At 40.8% G+C, this 24,734-nt stretch overlaps 1 protein-coding gene across 1 annotated transcript in view; it reads left to right on the plus strand.

Annotated features, from left to right (window-relative positions):
- COL14A1 (collagen type XIV alpha 1 chain) overlaps positions 1 to 24,734 on the plus strand; it is a 134,786-nt gene that overhangs the window by 52,154 nt on the left and 57,898 nt on the right. Inside the window, exons 16-30 of the mRNA XM_063131328.1 lie at positions 1,358 to 1,490; positions 1,808 to 1,879; positions 2,103 to 2,245; positions 6,195 to 6,324; positions 6,447 to 6,569; positions 8,384 to 8,533; positions 10,883 to 10,999; positions 12,995 to 13,141; positions 13,946 to 14,020; positions 15,086 to 15,225; positions 16,623 to 16,746; positions 18,309 to 18,452; positions 19,467 to 19,631; positions 21,215 to 21,253; positions 22,377 to 22,515. Coding sequence (XP_062987398.1) covers positions 1,358 to 1,490; positions 1,808 to 1,879; positions 2,103 to 2,245; positions 6,195 to 6,324; positions 6,447 to 6,569; positions 8,384 to 8,533; positions 10,883 to 10,999; positions 12,995 to 13,141; positions 13,946 to 14,020; positions 15,086 to 15,225; positions 16,623 to 16,746; positions 18,309 to 18,452; positions 19,467 to 19,631; positions 21,215 to 21,253; positions 22,377 to 22,515 — 1,841 coding nt within the window. The remainder of the gene's footprint in view (positions 1 to 1,357; positions 1,491 to 1,807; positions 1,880 to 2,102; positions 2,246 to 6,194; positions 6,325 to 6,446; positions 6,570 to 8,383; positions 8,534 to 10,882; positions 11,000 to 12,994; positions 13,142 to 13,945; positions 14,021 to 15,085; positions 15,226 to 16,622; positions 16,747 to 18,308; positions 18,453 to 19,466; positions 19,632 to 21,214; positions 21,254 to 22,376; positions 22,516 to 24,734) is intronic.

Raw genomic sequence — 24,734 nt, forward strand, 5'->3', positions numbered from 1 at the left:
AATGGGGGGGGGGTGCTCTTCCTCCACAAATGCACATTTTTGGATATAAATTGGGGTGAATTAACGCAGAATCAGAGAAGTTAATTAACACCACCCTGCCCGGCTTCCACAACCAATCAGGGATTGCCATCTACCCCAGGCTCAACCCTGGAGCACAATCACGTAGCGGAAGGTCCATGGTGTCCTCACTGTCAAGAAAAAGGTCAGGGTAAGTTCCCAACTTTTTTACCGCACAGCTTTGATGGTGGCTGCGAGTTGGTGACTGTGACATATAACTGACCCAGTGCCACTGCGCAGCTACTGCGGAGGTTAGAAGATGTATAGACAACCCCCTAGAGAAATGATATTATGAGGCATTCATTAAATATAATAAATAAAAGTCTGTAGAAGTACAAAAAAATTTTTAGTAAAAAAAAACTATTTAGGGGAGGGGGAGCTAAAAGATTAAAAAGGGAACTGAGCATGATTAGTGTTGACACAGTGCTGACTGACTGTTGGGTGAGTGTGTAGGGAGAATGGAATGGAGTACCCTAGAAGAGGGCATGGCTGGCTGGCCAAAACTCAGAAAAAGTGTACTCCACATGGCAACATTTTGTTGCAGCTCCCATGTGTTCGAATGATTTTCATAGTGTATTCTGCAAGAACTCTGGGCAATGTGCTGCAATGAACAGCCAAAGGGTACCATCCAAAGAATATTTGATGTACCTAAGGATTTGGGCATGCTCACTGTGGAAGGGACATAAGACTTTTTGAAAAAGCTTTACCTACTTCTAGTTACCCACACCTACACCCACTGCTCCTGTGGTTACAGAAAGAAGCAGAGGCATTAAGCCTATGTACCCCAGTTGCTAGGATACATGGGTGGGAGTGTGCTACTGGTTGTGGGTTCCTGGTCAACAGCTGGTTGGCCACTATTTGAACAGAATGCTGGACTAGTTGACCCCCTGGTCTGATCCAGGTGGCTCTTCTTAAGTTCTTCTGTTCTTAAATGAAAATGGATAAGCTGCCCTTATATCAATTGTTACCTCTCTGAAAGAAAGGAAGGAAGTTTTGCAAGTGTACAGAATAAATTATGCAGATGAAGCAAATCATCCACTATTTATTGAACATTTGCCCTCTGACATTCAAATGCATTGCTTATTTATTTATTTAGTAAGGGCTCAGAGAACTGAAAATGTTTATCAATGTCTTTGGGGTGGGCAAATCACCTAAAGAGTCTGATAGATCTCATGAGATGCATTTTATTGTAGGTGCTGTAATTCCCTCTCTAGCTCGATATGTTTTAATTTGAGGTTCATCTCATTGAGCAGCCAGGATGGATAACCCGTCTTTATATCTATTGTTCCATCTGTTTAAGATTGTTTTAAGTGGAGATCTGGACACTCACGAGATCGAAGGCTTGCTACCTGGTACAGAGTATGAGGTGTCCTTGGTGGCCATCTTTGATGATGAAAGTGAAAGTGATGTTGTTGCTGTTCTTGGGACCACAAGTAAGACAGGAAATATTACAATCACCATTTCCTCGACACACACACACACACGGTTCACTCCAATACATACTTTCTAAAAATAGAGATGGCATCAGGAGGGCATTAGATTGGGGAAGGCTGATATGGTATTATACTATAATGTCGCACTCTAAGCATTGTGCTACCTGTACCTGCCAGATTGTTGAAATTACTTAAACCTGATGGCCTATCTTTCCTTAGCCAGTAACTGAGTATACTCAAGAGGCATATAAGAGCTGTCGCTAAAGTGAAACGTTGGATAAAATTTATTCATATTGTGTGTGTGTCTGTTTTTCCAGTTGAAATGTCAACTACTGAATTGACCACTCCAACCACTACTAGTACCACCACTTCCCGGCCTACAACAGCAGGTACAAAAATATATAAAATTATTAAAAATACAAATAAAAAGAGATTTGTTTACAAATATTATTCTTTTTATATTCTCAGGCTGTTTGAATTTTAGTGCCTGGTGTGTGTGTTTTTAGCAGTTTTTAGTTAAACAAGGCCTACTTATATGCTTCATGTTTCAAACTGATTTCAAAGTCTGGGGCTTGGAATATTTTTAGCAACTTAAAATGTTTACTATTTCAGTCTTTCGAACAGGAATAAGGAATCTGGTTGTAGATGAGGAAACTACCTCAAGCTTAAGGGTAAAATGGGACATTACAGACTACAACGTTCGTCGATTCAGAGTGACGTACCTCGCTGCCCGTGGTGATCGTGATGAGGAGGTGGTAAGAACAGTTGGTGTGAGTTTTTGAGTGTGGCTTTAGCTTGGGCTCTTAAAGATAATTTCAGAACAAATGGTCAATGGATTCCCCCTACAATGAATAAATGCTGATAGTCATCCACAAGCTAAATAGTGCAGGCATAATTTTGCTTATATGGTTTGTCTATACATAAATACATACATAGCATAGATGTACATAGCATTTTGAAGAGGGAGATATTCAGGGCCAAACTGCCTCTGATATTACGGGATCATAAAAAGTTTATTTATTTATTTAATGCATTTTTATACCACCCAATAGCCAAAGCTCTCTGAGCAGTTTACAAAAATTAAAACCATAGAAACCATTCAAAATATAAAACAAACCTCATAAAAGCATAATATAAAATACAATATAAAAACACAGCAAGGATAAAATCAAGCAGCAGTGCAGAAATTAATTTTATTTATTTATTTATTTATTTATTGCATTTTATCACCGCCGAATAGCCAAAGCTCTCTGGGCGGGTCACAAAAAATCAAACCATTCAAAGTATAAAACAAAAAGTATAAAAGCGTGATATAAAATACAATATAAAAGCACAACCAGGATTTAATCCAGATTTAAAATACAAATTTAAAACAGCAAAGTTAAAATTAAATTGCTAGACTGTTAAAATGGTGAGAAAATAAAAAGGTCTTCACCTGGCGTCTAAAAGAGTATAGTGTAGGTGCCAGGCGAACCTCCTTAGGGATCTCATTCCACAGCCGGGATGCCACAGCAGAGAAGGCCCTCCTCCTGGTAGCCACCTGCCTTACTTCCTTTGGCAGGGAATCATGGAGAAGGACCCCTGACGATGACCTTAGGGTCCAGGCAGGTACATATGGGAGGAGGTGTTCCTTCAGATAGCCTGGCCCCAAGCCTTTTAGGGCTTTGAATGTTAATGCCAACACTTTGAATTGGGCCCGGACTGCATGGTAAGGAAATTGGTTGTCAGAATCCATCCTGTATAATTCTAAGATTGGGAGTTTTGCAAGAATGAGATTTTAAAACTCTTGGGATGGTTGTTCCAAAGGAAGTCAATTTTGAAAATGTGAACTTAGCTGCATTTATAAAACAGAATAAATTGTATAATGTGAGCTTTTCTCTTCCACTTTGAGCATCAGTGTAACTTGATCTGTCAGCTTTGTTTTCTAACATTTCGTACTAAGATGGGGTTCTCAGTCTTTTTCGACGCTTCTTTGAGAGAATGCTATTTCATGTTGCTTCTTGCAGCCTTTTAACTGTATTTCTTAGCAGTCTTTATCAATAAAAATGTCAAAAGGGGAGATACATTAACAATTTCTGCCTGTAAGCTATTGGCCTTTTCACTTCAGTGTCATAACTTTTATGAAATTTGGTAGCAAGTGTGTGTTTTTAATGCTATCTTTCACATCATAGTAGTAAGTGCTGTGGATTCCTCCTAGGATGGGGGAAAAAACATTTCCCAAGCATATTGTATACAGTGGCATATTATATAGTTACCAATAATGACCAATATTTAATAATGTGAACCCTTACAGCCCTTATGAAGTGGTATAGCCCAGACCTAGGTTTACCATCTTAGCGTAGAGAAGCCTTCCCCATCCTGGGTACTCAGATGTGTTGGACATTGGGCTCCATCACCTGTAATTCCCCCCCCCCCCCGCTTTATCTCCACGTTTTTTACCTCTGATGCTCTTTCACTCATTTACTCTTCCGCTCCACCCCACCCCTTCTCTTTCTTCCTCCAGTTCATTGGTTGCTCTCCCCCCCCCCCTTTAACAAGACAGGTCCTGTCAGATGAGTACTTCAACCAGACCACCTTTCTGCCCAGCAAAAATGGAATAATCCTGTCTCTGCAGAATTTGGGGCATTGTACGATTTTTAAAAATGCTTTTGAGCACGTAATGCAAGGTTTGGGTTTTATATGGAGGCTTGAAGCCTGCTGCTGGGAGAGATCGCTTTTCCCTGCCAGGACCTGATGCAATCCATTCAAGCCAACAGCAAAGCTCCCGTCACAGCACACGACCCCAACAAAGGAAAATGCGCTTAGGGAAAATAATCCAGACTTTAGGCGTTCTAGGAAAAGACGGAAAAGGCTGGGGAAGAGGCGGGTTGTCAGCTGGACAGTCACGGCGTCATGTGAGTACCGTGCTGCAAATTCACACACCAGGCATGGCGAGAGTGCACTAAATTGCTGGTGTGATGGAGCTCATTATGGGAATTGCAGTCCAACCCGTCTGGAAGGCACCAGGTTGGGAAAGGCTGCTGTAGAAGCTCTCGTGGGTGGCCTTTGTAAATAGAAGAAATGCATTGTTTGAAGGTGATGATCGACCTAGATATCCTGTAACGTTTGTAAAGGTGACATTTCAATTTGTTTCTGTCTTATGTGGCTTCAGGCCAATGTGCACTTGGCATTTGATCTTAGTGTGTGCTTCTGTGCTCCATATGCATGATATAGCCAACCTCTGCTAATTGGTAAAATACGCCATGCAGATGTGGCTTTTGCTGTGGTTACACTACATGTTGCCAAGCATTTGAATTCATGACATTAATTGGAAAGCTTTTCCATAAGACCCTGATGGCAGGAGCTTTATTTCTTGCTTTGACAATCACATATGATACTGCTTAGTATTCTTGTCATCTTTCAAAGCTGTGGGTTTTTCTTTCTTTAAACTTACTACTTACTCACCTTCAGCCAACCAGTTTCATTGTCGTGAATGCCAACAAAGCCGAGTTTGAGCCATGAAACCCCTTGGTTGTGGCAGAGGATTTTAGGCCATGTTTGCACAGGATGCTGGCCATGCTTGCTCAACCTCACTCCCCACTCCCCTGTATAAACAGAGAATAGGCCCTCAAATGCTCTCAGCATATCCCCCTCCCCCATGGTTGTCAATTGCACGAAAGATCAGTAATGGTGGACATGCTTTCCTTCAGAGAAGTTTACCTGCCTTTACTGATCTTTTCATCTGTGTATCAAAGAACCCCAGCTTCCTCCTGGAATGTAGTTCAAAAACTCTTGTTGAAAAGGTTCTAAACTTAAAATGTCTGTTTTGACCGCAGTGCTATAATTATGCCACTTTATTCCTTAGTATTGGCAAAGATGGTTTGGGGTAGCGTTCCCAGACTCTGCTTATCCCAAGCATTGCCTCCCATTTTTTTTTCTTATTTTCATTCTATCCATCCCCAGAGATCCCTATTTTCAACTGTTCTACATATTTCTGTAAAATTGTTCAATCCTACCCCTCTAGAATATTCATATCAAATGATTAAGGGGTGGAGGAGGGATGTGTTTTAAACTCTGGATGTGTTTAAAAATGGCATCATTTTAAAAGCTCTAATCCTGTCTCTCCAGATGGAAAGAGCAGGCCATTTATCATGGCAAGAGGGAGCCTGTATGTGTTACACAATATGCAAGCTATTTGTGTGGAGACAAAATGAATCTATACAGGAGGAACAAAACACTAGGCTGTATCTATGCGCCAAACTTAGCTGGCTTAGTAGTCACTCCCTCTCTGCAGGGAATTCTGGGAGCTGTAGTTTGTGATGTGGATATGTATGTCTAACAGAACATTTTCAGCACTCCTGCCAAACTACAGTTCCCAGAATTCTTTAGGGGTCTTAAACTGTCCCAATATAAATTTGTGGCATAGCAATGCTCCAAGAGCTGCTTCATATGTGATGTTTTCCAATGTTGCTGAACACACGTATTGGAAAAGAGTCTATACCTTCATGCATGAAAATCTTCCACATCTCATGATGCACATCAGTACCAAACAAATGTACATGTAGAAAAGTACACACACGCGACATTTTCAAACACAGATATACACACATTCTGTTTTCTTTTGCCACAACCAAGTATGCTAGTGTAGGGGTGTGTGTGTCACATTGGCGCACATGTACCGTGCAGAAACTAATCCTCAGTTTGTTGAATGTTTTTCTTGTCCAGGTAATGGTCCCCGCAAGGCAAAACAATTTGCTTCTTCAGCCGTTGCTTTCAGACACTGAATATAAAGTTATGGTCACTCCTATCTATGCTGATGGGGATGGTGTCAGTTTATCAGTTCCAGGAAAAACCTGTGAGTGCAAAGTGTTAGCTTTCTATAGAGACCCAAATACAAGCAATTGTCTCTTTTTAAACAAGCTGTTTCTCCAAGATGTACTGAGAAGAACTGAATCTACACCATGTTTTCTTTTTTAGTGCCCCTGTTTGCTCCACAGAACCTGAGAGTCTCTGAAGAGTGGTACAACAGATTGCGGATTAGCTGGGATGCCCCTCCATCACCCACAATGGGATACAGGATAGTATATAAACCTGTGAACAGTGAGTATCTAAAGCAGTTGTTGTTGTTGTTATTATTATTATTATTATTATTATTATTATTATTATTATATTTATTTGTATCCCGCCTTTTGCCCAATGCTGGGCCTCAAGGCGGCCTTACAAAGTTTAAAATATACATGGGGGGAGAACAAAACCATAAAACATTTTAAATACACAACAAAATTATAAGACATTAACATAGATGGAGGGCCAGATTATTCTCCAAAGGCCTGCTGGAAGAAAAAAGTTTTAGCCTGCTTCTGAAAGCCCATCAAGGAGGGAGCCAGCCTAGCTTCCCCGGGAAGAGAGTTCCAGAGCACCGGAGCAGCCACCGAGAAGGCCCTCTCCCATGTTCCCACCAAGAGTGCCTGTGAAGAAGGTGGGACTGAAAGAAGAGCTTCTGCAGAAGATCTCAAAGCACGGGCAGGCTCATAAGGGAGAATATGTTCTTTCAAATAACCTGGACCCGAACCATATAGGGCTTTATAGTTGCCTAAGTAGCTTGTTTATACGTTGTGCAAGTGGTATCTTAAACACCTATTAAATCAGGTGTGTAAATACCATCTGCCTAGGCATAGTTCTCACAAACAGTAGATGAGGTAATAAACCTGTATCTTGGCTCCATACTGCAGGTGGGGTCTGATGGGGTGGAATGATCTTCCATGAAAAAAGATTTAGGACTGTAGAAAACTTATATGCCAGGGAGAAGGTTGGGCTAGAAATATTTCCCCTGGCATGCTAGTTTTCTATATGCAAGGTTATTGGGCTTTTTAAAAAAAAAAACATGGGAGGAGCATTCAGTCATGTGAGTCCCCATCCGTTATCCAGATCCAGGTTTACCATCTCATTTCCTGTTTGTGAAAGAACCAGCCTTAGGCAAATGGCAATTTAGGCCTTAGTTACCCATGACAAATTAGAATGTTCTGTAGACAACTGGCAAGGAAATTGTTTGTAAACTGACTACAAGTTGGCTGTTGTGCAACTTGCATGTTTATTGAGAAGTAACTTACTGAGTTTAATAAAACTCCCTTGTAAGTGTGCTTAGGGTTGCATCCATAGAGTGGAATTATACCTTAGATGATGTTCGGTTATTGGTTTTGCAAACATTGTGTTTAATATTATATGCAGCTGTTAAACCTGCAATTTGAAGGGGGCTCTTCCATGGAGAGGGTACTGCTTCTTAACCGTTTCACCTCACACTCCTGTTTTCCCAGCCAAAATTGCCCTCTCAGCTGCTCTTACCTATGTAAAGGAAAACATACAAGTACCTGCCTGTTCTCCGCAATGAGGATAAAAGCAGTTAGGTGTGGGGAGAATTTTTTGGGGTGGGTGGGGAATGGACAGAGGGGGAAAGGTCAAGAAGCCTTTCCCCCTTCAAACTGTAGCTTCGGAGGCTACATTTTGAAAAACAAAAAATAGTCTGTAAAAATAGTAATCATGGAACTTATACATCAGATGTAGTTCACTCCTAGGTGTGAGAAGGAGTTTTAGTAAAAATGTAGTAACACTTGTGGATTTATTTGCAAGTGTTAAATCCCATTACATGTTAATTTCTTATAGTCATTCATAGAACTGTTTTTCCGGTAAATGTTGCCTGCCCCAGACTTTCAAAATAGGGCAGGCTGCAAATTCAGAAAATGAACAACGACTGAATCAATTTGCAAATAGATAAGTAGTTCCTTTTAAAAGTAAGTATCAATTTTGGTGATCAGAAACCAGGAATGAAATTTCACAGCGCCTTTAAGTTAAATGTAGTTTGACCTAAAGGGATCCATTTGCCTGAGTCAATTGTATTCCTCTCTCCTTTCTTTCAGTCCCTGGGCCAGCGCTTGAGACCTTTGTGGGGGACGATATCAACACTATCCTTATTTTAAATTTGCTTAGTGGAACTGAATACAGTGTTAAAGTATTTGCTTCATACTCAACGGGATTCAGCGATGCCTTAGCGGGTGTAGCCAAAACATGTAAGACTCTTCAAATCCTTTTTATCCAACTTCTAATCTCCATGGACCATATTTCACCGGTAACCTTAGTGAACAAAATTTCAGATGGAATCATTTCCCTTTTCAGCTCTTTCTAAAGGAAGTACTTTCCCCTGCTGTTGATGTGAAGAAAGAACTTGGACATTTTCGCCAGTGAACATAAAGAATGCTTGTTAGACTCCAATATGTTTTCATTTGGTACAGAAAGTAGAAGAGAACATTTTAAAAATAAATAAAATCAAAGGCATGTGCCGATCAACACAATAGCTTTTGTTCCATAAAAAATGTGGACAAATACAAATCTTAATATCACTTGTGAAAATATGGATCATTCTAGGTGTCTGAAACCTAGTAAATGTAGATGTTTACTGATAATTCTTTGAATGGTAGAATTTAGAGGGAAGTACCAGACAATCATAACCTGCTTGCAAATGTCCCGAAGAAGCCTCATGATGTGACACACACATTTCTGACATTTACCAGTGACTCTTAAGGCCAACAAAATGTTTTCACCTGGAGGAAGGCCTCCAAAGAACATCTTCGCACGCAGCAGGTTGAATTGTTCCATCTCATGCATCTTGCCATTGGGAGACATATAGAAGTTGTTTTAGATGTGATGAAGAACTGCAGAGTACAAGAAACTCAAGGGATTTATTTGTCCTTTCTCTGTTATTCCTTCTTTATGTCATCGCTAAGCTTGAGGGTCAGAGGAAGTGGACTGCACATCATCGCTCATTGACTGTTCTGGGTTATGCTAAGCAAGGCAGGACCTTGGGTGGCACACTGGACGAAGTGCTAGCTGAAATAGTCTCCCATAAAGAACTGTTGTCCCAGCAAAGGACTGCAGTCAACTGAGGCCTTAGGAAGGCTGGCAAAACCTGGTCTTTCAGTGGCTCCACCCCTGCTAGATGCCAACTGCAGTTCTTAAAGAGCCGGTGTCTGTTTCTGCAGTCTCATGCTGCTTCATGGCTGAGGGACAGGAGGAGCTGCAGGGGATTCATCCTTAGAGTCAGGTGATTGGAGAACTACATCCCCAGGCTGGGATAGTATAGAAGGGGGTGCTGAGGCCACACCATGGGGTGACTCGTGACCTCTCTGAATCTGAGTCCTCCCCTAGGATAAGGCAGAGCCTCAGAACCAGTGGACATGACACCCAGTATCTCTGAGGCACATTGCAGATGTAATGTGCCTGATCTCTCTCCGATAGATAGGAAATTCCCTCAACTTCCCATGAAATTCCCTGACCTTCCGATGATTTGGTATATTGTGGTGCAGCATTCTATGTCCTGCCATCAGCACTAACCATGGTTTATGGTTTAACTAATAACAATTGTAATGCCATAATGCCATATGGTATAACTATAATGTCATAACTATGGTGACCCTTGTTACCATAAACCATGATTAGTGCTGATGGCAGGACATGCAATGCTGAACCATGATACACCAGTGCAAAGTTTACTATAGTTAGCACTGATGAGGCACTGCTACCTCATAGAAAAACATAAAAGAGAGGGAGAAGTTTGAGCAGGAACATTGAAGCAAATAATAAATAACATTATTTTACATGTATTTGCCTTTGGAAAAGGGATGGTGAATATTAGTGACACTGATTACTCTGATAGATTCTGGCGCAATGGGCAGGAATTTGGATATTAAAAAAAAATCTGCAGTACCTAATATAGTAGATGCTTTCTAATGTTTAGATGATGATGATAATAAATAATGATAATGATAATATAACTAATTATCTCTGATGAGTATGTTGGCCATAGGATCCAAAAGATCACGTAACTAGTTCTGCATGACCAAGGAGAACATAGCTTATATTACTCAAACGGCACTCTCCCCTTTAAGATGGACAGCAAACTGAGTTTGATGCTGTGGAGGGAAGTTACTTTTGAAACTAGTTTGGGCCTGTTCACACAACATGCTACGCCATGGTTAGGCTGCTCACCCTTTTGCAGCAAATAGTTAGTGAGCGTGTTTAAACCGTGGTTATGTAGCCACCACGGTTAGGAACGGTTCACACGACACACCAAGTCATGGTTCATTCAACAGCCTAAGCCATAATGGTTAGCTCAAAATGCTTAGCTGCCGTGACTTAGCGTGTTGTCTGAACAGGGTATTTGTGATATTGCAGGGTCTGCGTGGGGTGCTGTTTAAAGATAAAATTGTCAAATATTACACCAGAAATGACCCATGCCCACTTAAAGTTGCTCTTCAGATCCTAACAGTTGTGTTTTTACTTGTATACACATTCCATTGAGGGCATTTTTTCTTCTTAGAAAGATAAATGATGGATGTTTTCACCTGTGTACTCCATTGCAGTGTACTTGGGAGTGACAAATCTGGGAGCCTATCAAGTCCGCATGACAAGTATATGTGTTCAGTGGCAACTTCACCGGCATGCAACTGCCTACAGGATAGTGATTGAATCTCTGGTTGGTGAGTCAGTACATCCTATAATGTCTGTCAACTATTTTCTGTTACCTTGTACTTAACTAATATTCACTATAATCTTAACAGCAAAATCTAGAAGAAAGATTGCCGTTCGTGATATCACCCACCTTGCATAGAATGATGAGCAAACCCCAAAGATTTCCCAATGATAGGGCCAATCCACTACGGAGTTCTCCTTTGCAAGCTCTATTGAAATGGGAGCAGCACTTGCACATTTCCTGTTTGCTTCAATATATTTTGTACAATTTCTTATTAATCATCCCCCCATTGAAATGAATACATTTTAAATCAACTGCATGATAACTTTTGACTTAAAACTGGTGCTTTGTCCTCAAATAGAGTGTAGCAGAGCCAGCTGTTTCACTTCTAATTCTGTACCACACCATCTCTTGTTCAGGCTGTAGGTTGGTACAAAAAACCGTGATAAATGGAATGTCTGGGATAAGCACAAATGAATCCTGTTCTCAAGTTAAAATATACTAGTCCTGATGGCTATGTGCTACCTTCAGAATCAGAGGCAGTATACCTATGTACACCAGTTGCTGGGGAATATGGATGGGAGGGTGCTGTTGTATGTGTGTCCTGCTTGTTGGTCGACAGCTGGTTGGCCACTGTGAACAGAATGCTGGACTACATGGACCCTTGGTCTGATCCAGAATGGCTCTTCTTATGACATATTCAGGATGAGTGAATGTGCTTAGAGGGAGGAGAAGGATCACAGCAGCAGACCTCATCCCTCATCCATCCATTCACCCCCCGCCCCATCTAGGCACATTCAGCTGAATGTCTGCATAAGGTTGATGGGCAGTATCCAGCACTGCTGGTCTGTGAATGCTATTGATGCACTGCTAGTGTAAGTGACCTCCAGCGGTATGCCAACAGCATAAGCTAACATGACAAATTTTCCGTAAGTGGACCAGAAGTTTTGTTTATAGCTGTATGTGTATAGGACTCTCTTGGCATTAAAGGAAACCCTGGAAAAGCAGAGTTAACAATTCCTACACTTGTAGATGCCATACAGACATTTAACTGTAGATCAGGGATAGATTCTGCTCTTTACGCATTCACTCACCCTTGATATGTCGTGCTATTGTCTCTCTGGCTGCTGCTGTCACATAGTGTCTTTTCAGATGAGAAGCAGACTCTTCTGTTTTCCAGCCTTATCCCACATAGTTTTTGTACAGATTGAGCAGTCATCATGTTAGTATAATTTGCTTCTCGAGAAGCTAGTATAAATATATCTATCCTATAGATTTAAATTGGTATAGCTTTTCCTCCTTCTATCCAGGGAAGCCTAGATACTGTAGCTTTGTGAATAAAGCCAAGAATCCCAAACATAATTCACTACACACTTAAAATTTATGATTCCCAAGATTCTTTGAGGGAAGCTATGAACATTAAATTGGTATAAAACCAATGGAATTTTTTTAGTATCACCCAATAACTTCACAATAACCTGAAACAGTTACATATCTTTAGAAGCTTTTATAGGGGTGTGAGCTGAAGATATATGTTAGTACATATATATCCAGTTCCTAAGTTTCACCATTTCCAGAATTATCTCTATTCAAATGATGATTGAAGATTTCCCTTCGTGGCTTTACCAATGTAGTATGAAAACCACCACTGAAGATAATCAATGAAGATAATAAACGTTCCCAGTGATTGCCATCTCATTTCGTAATTGTTATTACTTACATGTTCCAGCAGGAAAAAGGCCTTATGGCATGTTAAAGAATAATAGATTTATTAAGGCATAAGCTTTGGGATTAGAGTACTTCATCAGAAGCATGAAGGGTTATCCTTAGTTAGTACTATACACCATACAATACAACATAGACACACACACACACAAATCTTAGAGGTGCTTACTATTTAAAGTGTGCTTTTACTCGCTGTCCTCCATTTTGTCATGTTTCACATCTCTAAGAAAATGACAATAAAGTCCTGATCTTTTAAAAGCTCCCTTTCTAATTTCAGATGGGACAAAGGGAGAAGTACTACTTGGTGGAGGTACTCCTAGACACTGCTTCTTTGAGCTCATTCCTGGTACAGAATATAAAATCAGCATTTATACACAGCTTCAAGAAATAGAGGGGTCTGGAGTTAGCATAATGGAGACAACATGTAAGTGAATTCTTTTTTATCTATCTTCATGTCTGTCTAGCTATTGTGTTACCTGAGTGGAATTTATGTTGCTGTTCTTAGAATTTTTCTCTTTTCATCTTATTTCTGACTGATTTTCACTCACCCCCTCCCAACTGCAGTGAAGGTTGGTAGCTCTGATGTCAGTGTTTCAGAAAGCATCTTGGATAGCTCCTTTAGAGTTCTGACAGGTAGTGACTGAAACCCGGAGTGGAATCACTGCCCCACTGACATCTGAACCAGCAGCATCCACTGCCCATTTGATATAATAATGACAAGGAATCTGCAACTTGAATCAAGGAATCTCATGAGCCATGGTTGGGACTGTGCCTAATAAGCTACCTGGGAATTTGAGAAAGCCAGGCCTCAGAGCCATCTTCAAAAACAGAAGAATATTGGGTCATGCAATATTGTCTTCTGTTATTGGCAGGCAGCTGAAGCGTCTGGATTGACTAGGCCTGGCATAACTATTGCCTGGTCAACATAGCATTACAGGCCTTCAGCTCCGGTACCTCATCTCAGGGATTCTGTATTAGAGGACACACATGTCAGATCTCAAATGAGTACTTGCCCCTTTAATATTAAAGCACTGCCCTATCACTTCTACACCCATTTAAACTCATTCTATGCCCCCAAAGCTTCTTTCTCTATGCTATGCCAACAAACTCTTATAATCCTGCTCTTACACATATTTAGTAAAATTTCAAATAAGAAAAAAGATCTTACAACATACATGTTGCTGTGCTTATACCTTTAAGCTGCCCTCTTGTTTTCTCTGTTTTTTAGTGCCATTCCCAACTCAACCTCCACCAACTCCTTCAACCACCACTCCACAACCTACAATTCCTCCTGCAAAGGAAGGTAAGTAATAGATGTAAATAATGCAACAGTAATCTTAGTGGTTTCATCATCATTAGGTAAGGCTGTGGGTGTGCTGGATTGGTGCCTGGCTCAACAACGGACAGGACGAGAGATCATAAACTAAAGCTCAATCTAGCAAGCCTGAAATCCAGATGTTAATGGGTGGTTCTTCTGACTTAATGGAGAGTATTCTACCTGTTCTGGATAGGCTCCCCCTGAAGGAGCAAGTTTATAACTTGGGAGTCCTGGAGCCACCTCTGTCACTTGAGGCACAGATGGCCTTAGTTGCGTGGAGTGTGATCTACTAGCTTCCAAAGATGGCCCAGCTATGCCCCTGTCTGGACAGGAATAACTTGGCCTCAATAGTCTATGCTCTGGTACTCTCTAAAATAGATTACTGAAATGCGCTCTACATGGGGCTTCCCTTGAAGATGGTTTGGAAGCTGCAGCTTATGCAAAATGCGCTCTTCAGATTGATAGTGGGGACCAGAAGGTCTGAACATATAATACCAATTTGTCTGCTTGCACTGGATGCCTGTTTGTTTCTAAGTCCAATTCAAGTTGCTTGTTTTGATCTATAAGGCCTTACATGGCTGGGAACTGAAAGACCTGATGGAGCATCTGTACACTACAATTGTCGTCTGAGGCCCTCCTCCCTTCAGTGCTTCCTCCGAGGGAAGCTTGGAAGGTGGCATCACAGAAGAGGGCCTTTTTTAGTTGTGGCCCCAAGATTATGAACATTCTCCCCAGGGAGGTTCACCTGAACACAAACCTTGTCACCCTTTCAGTCCTAACTTAACACTTTCCTTACTCCCAGGCATTTGACAGCATATGATAATGTTTTAACCAGTCCTGGGAATTTTATTGTTTTACATTGTTTTTGCATTTAAATGGTTTTTTTCATATTTTGTTCTATATTGTATTTTTATGGTTTTAATCTTTAGTAAACCATCCAGGGACCTTTGGTTGTTGGGCAGTATAGTAATGTAATAAATCAATCCAAATTCAGTTTAGAATGGGAATCCTGGTATCCTCTTGATTCTAAAGTACTTTGTATGTCTCTAGTTTGCAAAGCTGCAAAGGCAGACCTTGTGTTTTTGGTGGACGGGTCATGGAGCATTGGAGATGACAATTTCAACAAAATAATCAGCTTTCTGTACAGCACTGTTGGAGCTCTTGATAAGATTGGCCCTGATGGAACTCAAGTAAGTGAGAGAGAGAGAGAATTAATGTGTATGAATGTTTGAACAAATGTTTAATTCAACTGTGATGTGTCTAGAATTATATAAATCATCACATATTAAATGCTTTTGAAAATATGCTTTGATTTTTGATGGAGTCTTTTCATAGATTTTAAAATGTATATATATTCTCTCAGGGCGTACTTAATTCCTACACAAATCGCTTTTCTGCAGGAGGCTGTTAATTGCTTCATCTACTTGTTGTTTTGTCACAGAATTGACATCCAAGCTCAACAAAAAGAACTTTTCTACAGAACAATCTAGGTGGCACTGTGCTATAGTGGAATAGCTCAAATGCACAAGTATGAAATTATGGTTTCCTTTGCTTTGAGAAATAATACCCCATTTTCCCCGATCTACAAAAAGCCTGGGAAAGTGCTCTTTTAAAAAAAGAAGCAAAATTGGAGTGTCATGACATTTTTTAAATAGTTTTTATTTGAATTTTATTACACATACATAATCACGTTACATCAACTTAATATACCACAATAATAAAATTAAAAAACTAGATAAAGTAATATAGAACTATCTCGTGCACACCCCCACCCCAGGACCCTTATTCTCCTTTCCAAAATTGTAATGTATCCTGCACCAGTTTACTCCCTTTCCCTTTTTCCAGTACAAATTTAACAAATGGACTCCAAACCTCATCAAAGTCACTTCGTTTCAATAATCCTCTCTTAACTTTAATACTACACATAAGTTTGGGGTCATGACATTATTTAAGGAACCCGTGAACAACTGAGTAAGGAATCATGAGTGCATAATAAACGCCTCATGTAGAAAAGCTTAAAGATTCAATAAGGTACCTCATGGCACTGAAACACCAAGATGGCATGGGTGTCTGGGGAACCCTGGAGCGCCGGATTGGGATCCTGGGAGAACTGGATTCGGCCCCCAAGGCCTGAGGTTCCCCACCCATGTTGTATTTGCTCAGTAGGACGATTTGGCCCTGCCCTCTCCGCTAGAAACCAATGTAGTACATAGTGGAGAAACAGTAGAAAAGATTGAAGAGAGCAAGCATAAGCTGTATTGACCACATCTTCTTTGCAGCATGGTGGAGACAACTGAAACTCCCTTTCAACTCATTTCCACCTACCACTACCTCTTTTTCTTCCTTTCCCTTTGGTTTGGTGGTGGTAGACGTGGACAAAGTCTCCCTGTTGAAGGGATCTTCTCATTTCTTGCAGGGCACCTAAGAAGAGAGGAGTCTGTGTAGCGGTCTCCTTTCCTGAGATATCTTCCTCTCTCTTTCCCGTACCTGCTGCACTTTGAAGGGCCGTGCTGTACAGTATGACTGGCTCCCACTTGTCCTTGTTGACTTTGCCGTATTAATGATTGTTTTTTTTCTCTCTATGCAGGTGGCAATTGCTCAGTTCAGTGATGATCCCAGGACAGAATTTAAACTGAATGCCTACAGAACGAAAGAAACTCTTCTGGAGGCCATCCAACAAATTGCATACAAAGGAGGAAATACCAAAACAGGTGGGCTGGATTGCCAGGTAGAATGGCTTATTGCTGCTTTCAACACAAAACCACCCATCTTTTCAGAAAATCTGCACAGGGAGCCGCTCCTTTTAATAATTATTGCAAGCAAGGTTAGGGAGGATTAGCCACCAGTAAAAATAACCCTGGGGCAAGCTCACATAGGTTATTTTTCTGGGCCCACTCTTGTAGTACAATGATATTCTTGATGACCCTGCTCTAATATTTGGATGTCCCATATGGAAGACTGGGGAAAGTTAAGAACCATTAGGAAATGAAATCTTATAGGAGCAGCAGCTTGCTCAGAATTGCATCACTATAATTCTGAGGGAGCTTTTTTTGGTTGTCAGATTCGTCTAGGCTACAGCGGAAGTGTTGGGTTTGACCTTTAAAAGTTGTGAAAAGCCCTATCTCTAGAAGGAAACAAAAATCCCCATATCTTCTCACCCCGTCATATCTTTCAGGAAGGCCCTGTTCCATGTGTCATCTCCTCTGGACTTGAGTTGGGCCATAGCTAGACCTAAGGTTTATCCCTGGATCATCCAGGGGCCAAACCTGTTCATCTAGGTGACACGCAGGGGATCCAGTGCTCAGGCAGGGGCGAACCCTGGATGATCCCAGGATAAACCTTAGGTCTAGCTGTGGCCTTGGTCACTACATGAGGCAGGGCCTTTTCTGTGATGGTATCAAAGTTGCGGAATTTACTCCCTCGGCTGTCACATTTGTTTAAAGTTTTTGACCACTTGTGGAAGGAATGTTGAGAATTTTATTTTTTAAAAGCATTTGGAATGATATAGTTGTAATTTATGCTATGATAATGAGTATTTATGATGGGTTAGGTATTCTTTTTTCCTGTGTCATAGGTATTTTTTGTTGTTAATTTGTACTCTACTTGGGCAATGTTTTGTGGAGAAAGATGAAATACAAATGAAATAATTAATACATTTTAAAAGAATAATAATTTTTGGAATCTAAATATGAATTTCGACAAGTATTTTCCTTTCGGAAAATAATGCACATATCTTTTAGTAGATATGAATGAACACAAACGAGTCAGATCCTATTCATTGTACAGTTCCTGTGTTTTACATGTTACATTGAAATGTTGCATACTATCTACGTTACTCAGTGGGAGTGTTCATGCACAACACCAAACCATGCTTTAGTGTTATGAGAATGAGCTGCACCAAGCATTGAGCTCACACATTCCCTTAGGCCACAAGGAGACTGGAAGGTTCCACTTACGTTTTAGATTAACCACAGCTTCTCATGTTGTTGAATTGTAAACTGGGGTTAGTCTTAACTACAGTTGGATAAAGCCATCTTCGTGGTTTGAAGCTATCCTGTTTCCACAAACTGTTGCTACGATTAACTACAGTTTGTTTGTTTGTGTGCCACAACATTCTGTTGTTAATCCAAACTTCTTGTGACTGTGTCAGAGGAGAAAGAAAGGGGAAACATAAGCCTGAGGCATGCTGCACCTTATTTTCATAACTCTAAACACTCATGTTATATGTCAACCAGCTGAATGTTTACTTTCTCTTTCTTTCTGTCTTTTACAGGCAGAGCGATTAAGCATGCTCAGCAGGCCTTATTTACTATTGATTCTGGGACCAGAAAGGGAATCCCAAAAGTTTTGGTGGTGATCACAGATGGGCGATCGCAGGACGATGTGAACAAAGTCTCCAGAGAGATGCAGCTAGATGGTACTGTGCTTTTGTCTTAGGAAATAGTCTTAGTATTACCTGTTTCTCCTTACCTAAAACAAAGGAGGACTTTCAGAAAATGTCAAGGGGAGATGCAAATAGCAAAGTGATCCATTTGCCTGTTGTAATTGTAATGTTTAAAAAGATATATTGGTAATTAATTGCTTGCAGTTTCTCTCTCTTGGGCTTCATCTGCAGATAAACGCATACCTTATATATTTTACAGGTGCTTTCACTGAGAAACTTACTGTGCTATCCTGTAAATGTTTTCTCAGAAGTAATTACCACTATATTGAATGGGACTTGATCCCAGTTACATGTGTATAGGATTGCAATTTTAAAACCTCTTCTTTCCCAGAGTTTTTTCTTGATTTCCATTATTTTTGTAAATGTAGGAGAAAATGCAAAAGACAGTTACTGAGGTCCTGGGACTCCTTCTCTGATACAAAAGCTTTTGTATCTGGGTCCTGTGCTATGATACTCTGAGCACCAAAACTGTTTTTGTAGCATCCTCCAGTTTTTAAAAAAGCAAAATGTGGGTTCAACACACTGATGTCACCTTGCTGTCACACGACCCTGCTTTGCAACATTGCACTGACACAATAGTCAAGGCACCCTAGTTTGCAGGATTGGAATGCTGGCAGAGCAAGTGTTAGGATTAGGTCATAAGTTATTGAAAGAAATAAGGGAAATTAATCTGTGTGCTCCTTTGTCCATTTGACACACTACGTAGTTTCTGCTCCTAAAATAAACTTGGCTGGCCAAAGGGAGAGAATTCCAAAGGAAGCCCTTTTCTGAAAGTGTTGAAAGAGTAAGTTGATGATGTTCATTGGGGTGGGGAGGTGATTCTGACTTCTGCTGTGCAGTCGAGAAAACTCATTTTACTGTTCCAGGCTAGGTTTAGCCAAAAGATTAGCTAGTGTAAATGCTGTTGTTGCGTCTGCAGCTTTTTATCTGCGTTTTTGCCAATTTACTCGTCAAAAGAATTTTCTTTTTTCCACCCCCTGCCCCTAGGCTTCAGTATATTTGCTATTGGAGTAGCAGATGCCGACTATGCAGAACTGGTTAACATTGGCAGCAAGCCTAGTGAACGGCATGTCTTCTTTGTGGACGACTTTGATGCCTTTAAGAAGATTGAAGATGAACTGATCACTTTCGTCTGTGAAACGGCATCAGCAAGTTAGAGACTCTTTATTTGTATTTGCTTCTGTCTTTTGTGCAAATAGCCTGCTAACTTTATTTGTAGTATGAAAAAATCTGCCCGTTTTAGTAGTTCTTCTTCACCAAGGCTCAGAAATTAGTGATGAATTGCTTTTTAATTAGTGGGCTTTTATTCCCCATGGAAGGAGAACATTAAATTACAATTTTTCTTCCATTATTTTATTTATTTATTACATTTCTAATCTGCCCAATAACTAATGTTCTCAGGGCAGATTACAAACACTTAAAAAACTATATATATAGTGCAAATCAATAATTGCAAATCAATAATTAGCACAGGAATTGATGAAACAGCCATCACCTCTATGAAACTTGAATAAATGTGATGATGCCACTTGTAAACAAAGTAATTTTAAGAAAACTGATACAAACAATATATCAAATTTAGGTATAACTATGCTTATTACAATAAAATCATATTAGTAGAAAATATTTTTAATCTTAAAGCGAATACATACATTTAAAATTTAAACAGAATAGTCCACATACTGGACTAAAACATAAAACAAAAATCCCCAAATGCATTTCAACCATACAGGTCTTCATCAGTGGGAAAAGGATATGTGGATTTTTTTAAAAATAATAATAATATAGATATTTAAAAACAACTTTCTATGCCCCAGATATAGGGAGTTCCTATCGGACCTGAAAAGCAGAAAAAATAATAAATAATTGCCAAATGCCTATTGGTGCTCCACCCCTTTCTTTTGAGCCCAGGGTTTTACTCTAATAATGATTATTTACCCAAAGTTGGCTCTTGTAAATCTTCAAGCTTATAACAAGAAAGATGGGGGACTAGATACTCCCTCCTGTCTTCAAGAGGCTGGTGGATAAAGACACCTAATTAGTTATTACAAAGTTGGCATAATTGAAACAACACTCCCACAACTTGCTCACTCTTAAAGAAAAGTATAGAATATTGAGTAATCTTACCTTGGCTCCCAAGTAATATCTAGTTGCATGAGCGATGTCTTGCAAAATATGCAAGATAAACTTGGGAGCCATGTTCCCAATAATGCAGTTTTTATTTGCTGTCTCCTGATTGTGGCCGAGCTTACTTTGTTTTCAGGTTTGGTTTTGGATTAAGATAGCACTTTTTCACATTTATGATGCCACTTGTGTCATGACTACTTCACTCTTCCTATCTACTCTGAAAATTGTCCCATTATTTTGGAAGCACCAGGAATCAAATATTAAATGCTTTGAACACCATTTTTGCCCTGAGAGCAGAATTGCCCTTTTGGCCAGGGCATCGGGGTCCACTCCCATCACCCAAAGTGGGTGGAGTGACTGCCTGCATGTATCCCCCATTATCTCGCTCTGGCAATAAACAAAGTTTCTTACTTGAAGATAAAATTTCAACATGTTTTTGTTGTACTAATTGTATCAAACTGCATACCATGTCCCTGGTGTTTTTTGAACTTCTAGCACTGATTTAGTTTTCCATCCAGGGATAAAAACATAATGCAGTCAACAGATTGTGAAAATTTCTTTTCCTTCTGGAATTAAGCTATTTGTTCGTTCCCTTTTCTTTCTTACAGCTTGCCCACTGGTTTATAAAGATGGCAACAGCCTAGCAGGTATATTCTTTTAAAAATGTTCTATTTCCCATTTCCCATAAATTCAATGAGGCAATTATGCAGAGCAATTATGCTGAGAGATTGTAGCAGCATTCAGATGTAATAATAAACTGTGGTTTATCATTATGTGAATGAGCGTGGGTGAGCCTTGGGCTTCCTCACTCCCCTAATTCCCTCACCTCCTCTGGCATGGCCATGAGGAGAGCAGAAGCTTTTGCTTCTGTTTTAACTAACCACAGTTTATTAGCATTATGTCTGAACTTGAAGAAATTGTAGTTAGGCCTAGCTATGGTTTAAACATCAAACTTTGGTTCATGAAACTGGCTTGTTTTTGTTTTAACCCATTGTTAAAAGTAATGACAGTTTAGTTTTCAGATGTAACGCTAAATTGAAAATGCAAGCGAAAGCATCCAATCCCCTTGGGGCCGCACCAGAGGAGGAGAGCAGAGCATAAGCCCAAGGGTTCTTCTCATATCATTCCATCTGAATACAGTCAGTGATTGGTCAGGTTCATGTAAATGAGTACAGGAAGTGGAGGAACCTTGGACCAAAGTCTCCAAGCTGAACCTTTATCCTCTGCACCTTACTGGCCTCTTTTGCACAAGTGCCCTTGAAGAGTCTGGTAGTTGTGCAAGAATGTAAAACTTCTCTTGCAGGGCTCCTAGTCATTTCGTTTGGTTTTGTGATGCTTCTGTTTCTAAACTTACAGCAGTTTAAATCTGCATTATTGTGAGCTCTTGCTTTGCATGCAGAGGATGCCAGGTTCAATTCAATTTGATGGTCCCCAGTAGCAGGTCCTGGGAGACATCTGCTTAAAACATTGGACAGCTAGATGTATTAATGCCCAGAGTCAGTATAGCACAACTTCAACTCACTTATCTTTTCCTTGCTTAGACTTTTTCCTTTCAAGCACCACTGAAACATATGACGGTTTTGCAAGAACATAACCCTCCTCTTGCATAAATGTAATGGGTTTTGTGATATGGAAGTTCTTTGGGGAATGTGTCCATGCTACTAAACTTTAACAGTGGTATAAATCTCTACTATATAACTCATTTTTATTCCCTAGCCACAGTAAGAGAGAGAATTGACACATGTGTGCTTTTTTTTTTATGGTTTCCAGGATTTAAAATGATGGAGATGTTTGGTTTGGTTGAAAAGGAGTTTGCAACAGTGGAAGGGGTTTCAATGGAGCCTGGAACTTTTAATGCCTATTCCTGTTACAGACTACGTAAAGATGCCCTGGTTTCCCAGCCGACCAAGTATGTACTGTCAATATACTCTTCAAACATATTGTAGTACTTATAACCAACCATTAAAGAAAACTCATGGAAGTTAAATAGGGGTGTAACTTTAGCTTGATAATGGGAGCCAGCCCTACCATTAAGTAAGGGGAGGCAATCTACGTCAAGCTCAGAATTTGTGCACTATTAAAGGGCAACACAATGTCATATAGATACACACACACACACACACACTTTAAAGGACAGCAAATAGCCAAATATATACTACAGGAAAGTGCAAAAAGCAGGGTTTTGCCTCAGTAATCAAAATGCCAATTAAAAATGCAGAAAGTAACAAAAGTTGCAAGTTATTTTTGTGCATCCTACAATTCTTTTCAATGATGAAAAGAGGGGTATTTTTTTGGCTGCAGGCCAGATAAATGAAGCAATCTCACTAAGTGAACAAGGTGTTGTTGTCTGGAGAGGGGAAAGGAGGGGGGACACACAAATGGCCCCGGAAGTCGCTATGGGGATGACTTCTCCCTCCTGAGAGATTTCTCAGTGACTTCTAAAAGACTTGGGAGAATTCCAAACAGATCTGTTGGATGAGATGGAGGCTCTTTGAAACAGGGTTGGTTTCTGATGCCAGATTCACACAGTGGATCAGTTCCATGCAGGAGCCCGCTCACCCTCCGCTCCTCCAGCATGGCCCTGAGGGAGGAGATCAGAAGTATTTGCTTCTGTTTTCAAGTAACTGTGGTTTGCCATTTTGTCCAAACAAGTACAAACTGCTGTTAGCTTTAACCATAGTATATCCAACTATCAGCAGAAACCATGGTTTGAAGTTGCCTTGTTTGGACAAACAATAGTTTCTTTTAGCGCTGTGCTTCTCAGATGTTTAAATTTATTCAACCTTCGGGGACCCACTTATAAACAAACTCTACTCGTAAACTAACTCCACGCCTTCATAACATAAAACAATTAAAATATCACATCAGTAGTTAATAATGAACAAATTTATATATTGTTTTTAATGTTACCATAATATAGGTGTATATTTAGGCTGTATACTTTAGTAGAATTTAATCATAACCTCTTGGGAAAGAGCAGCCCTATCTAATAAATGGACTGCACAACAGTAATGGTGCGCTGTTGGCCTGGTGAAAGGAAAAAAGCCCCTGCAAATAGGGAGGGGGGAAGACCTCCTTGGGTGACTTCCCTGCCTTCCCCCTCCCCCAGAACAGATTTGGACCTACCTGTGGTTTATGACCTATGGTCTGAGAGACACTAGTTCAAACTATCCATATTTGGGTTGTGAGAAACTGGTTTAAAACAGGGTGGACAGAACAGAGATCCTCAGAAGGTTTAGACTTTTAACTTCCAGCATTCCTGACAATTGGCTATGCTGGCAGGGGTTTTTATTATTATTATTATTATTATTATTATTATTATTATTATTATTATTATTTATTTGTATCCCGCCTTTTGCCCAATGCTGGGCCTCAAGGCGGCCTTACAAAGTTTAAAACATACATTGGGGGAAAAGGAAAAAAACATAAACGTTTAAAATACACAACAAAATTATAAGTCATTAACATAGACGGAGGGCCAGATTACTCTCCAAAGGCTTGCTGGAACAAAACAAGGGCTTTGCTAAACCTGCCGGGATAAGCCGGCAGGGAGGCGGGGCGACGGCGCGCTAACTTTAAAGCGCGCTGCCCAGCCTCCTAGACGGCCGACACGTAGGGCCGACGCAAGCCCTGCAGCGTCGGCCATGTCTTTTTGTTTTTTAAAAGGGGCCATGTGGGGCCCGAAGCCGCCGGAGAAGGTAAGGGTTTTTTTTATTTAAGGCCCCCCCATCCGCCCTCCCTCGCCGTCTCCCGGTCGTTGCCCTCTGCCATCCCCTCGCCGTCTCCCGGTCATCGCCCTCCGCCCCCCCTCACCATCTCCCGGTCGTCGCCCTCTGCCATCCCCATGCCATCTCCCGGTCGTCGCCCTCCGCCCCCCCTCACCATCTACTGGTCGTCGCCCTCTGCCATCCCCTCGCCGTCTCCCGTTCGTTGCCCTCCGCCATCCCCTCTCCTGCTGGTCCGGCCTTCCCTCCCCCATCTCCCCCCCCCCGGATCACCACCCCCTGGCATGATGGGCACAGCGCTCGTATGAGTGCTGTGCCAGGTCCGTGGCTTTTCGCGGCTACTCGCGAGTAAGCGAGTAGCCGCAAAAAGCCACGGACCTTCCTAGACCTGAGGCCGGGGCTG

Source organism: Elgaria multicarinata, chromosome 7, assembly GCF_023053635.1.
Source record: "Elgaria multicarinata webbii isolate HBS135686 ecotype San Diego chromosome 7, rElgMul1.1.pri, whole genome shotgun sequence".
Lineage (NCBI taxonomy): Eukaryota > Metazoa > Chordata > Lepidosauria > Squamata > Anguidae > Elgaria > Elgaria multicarinata.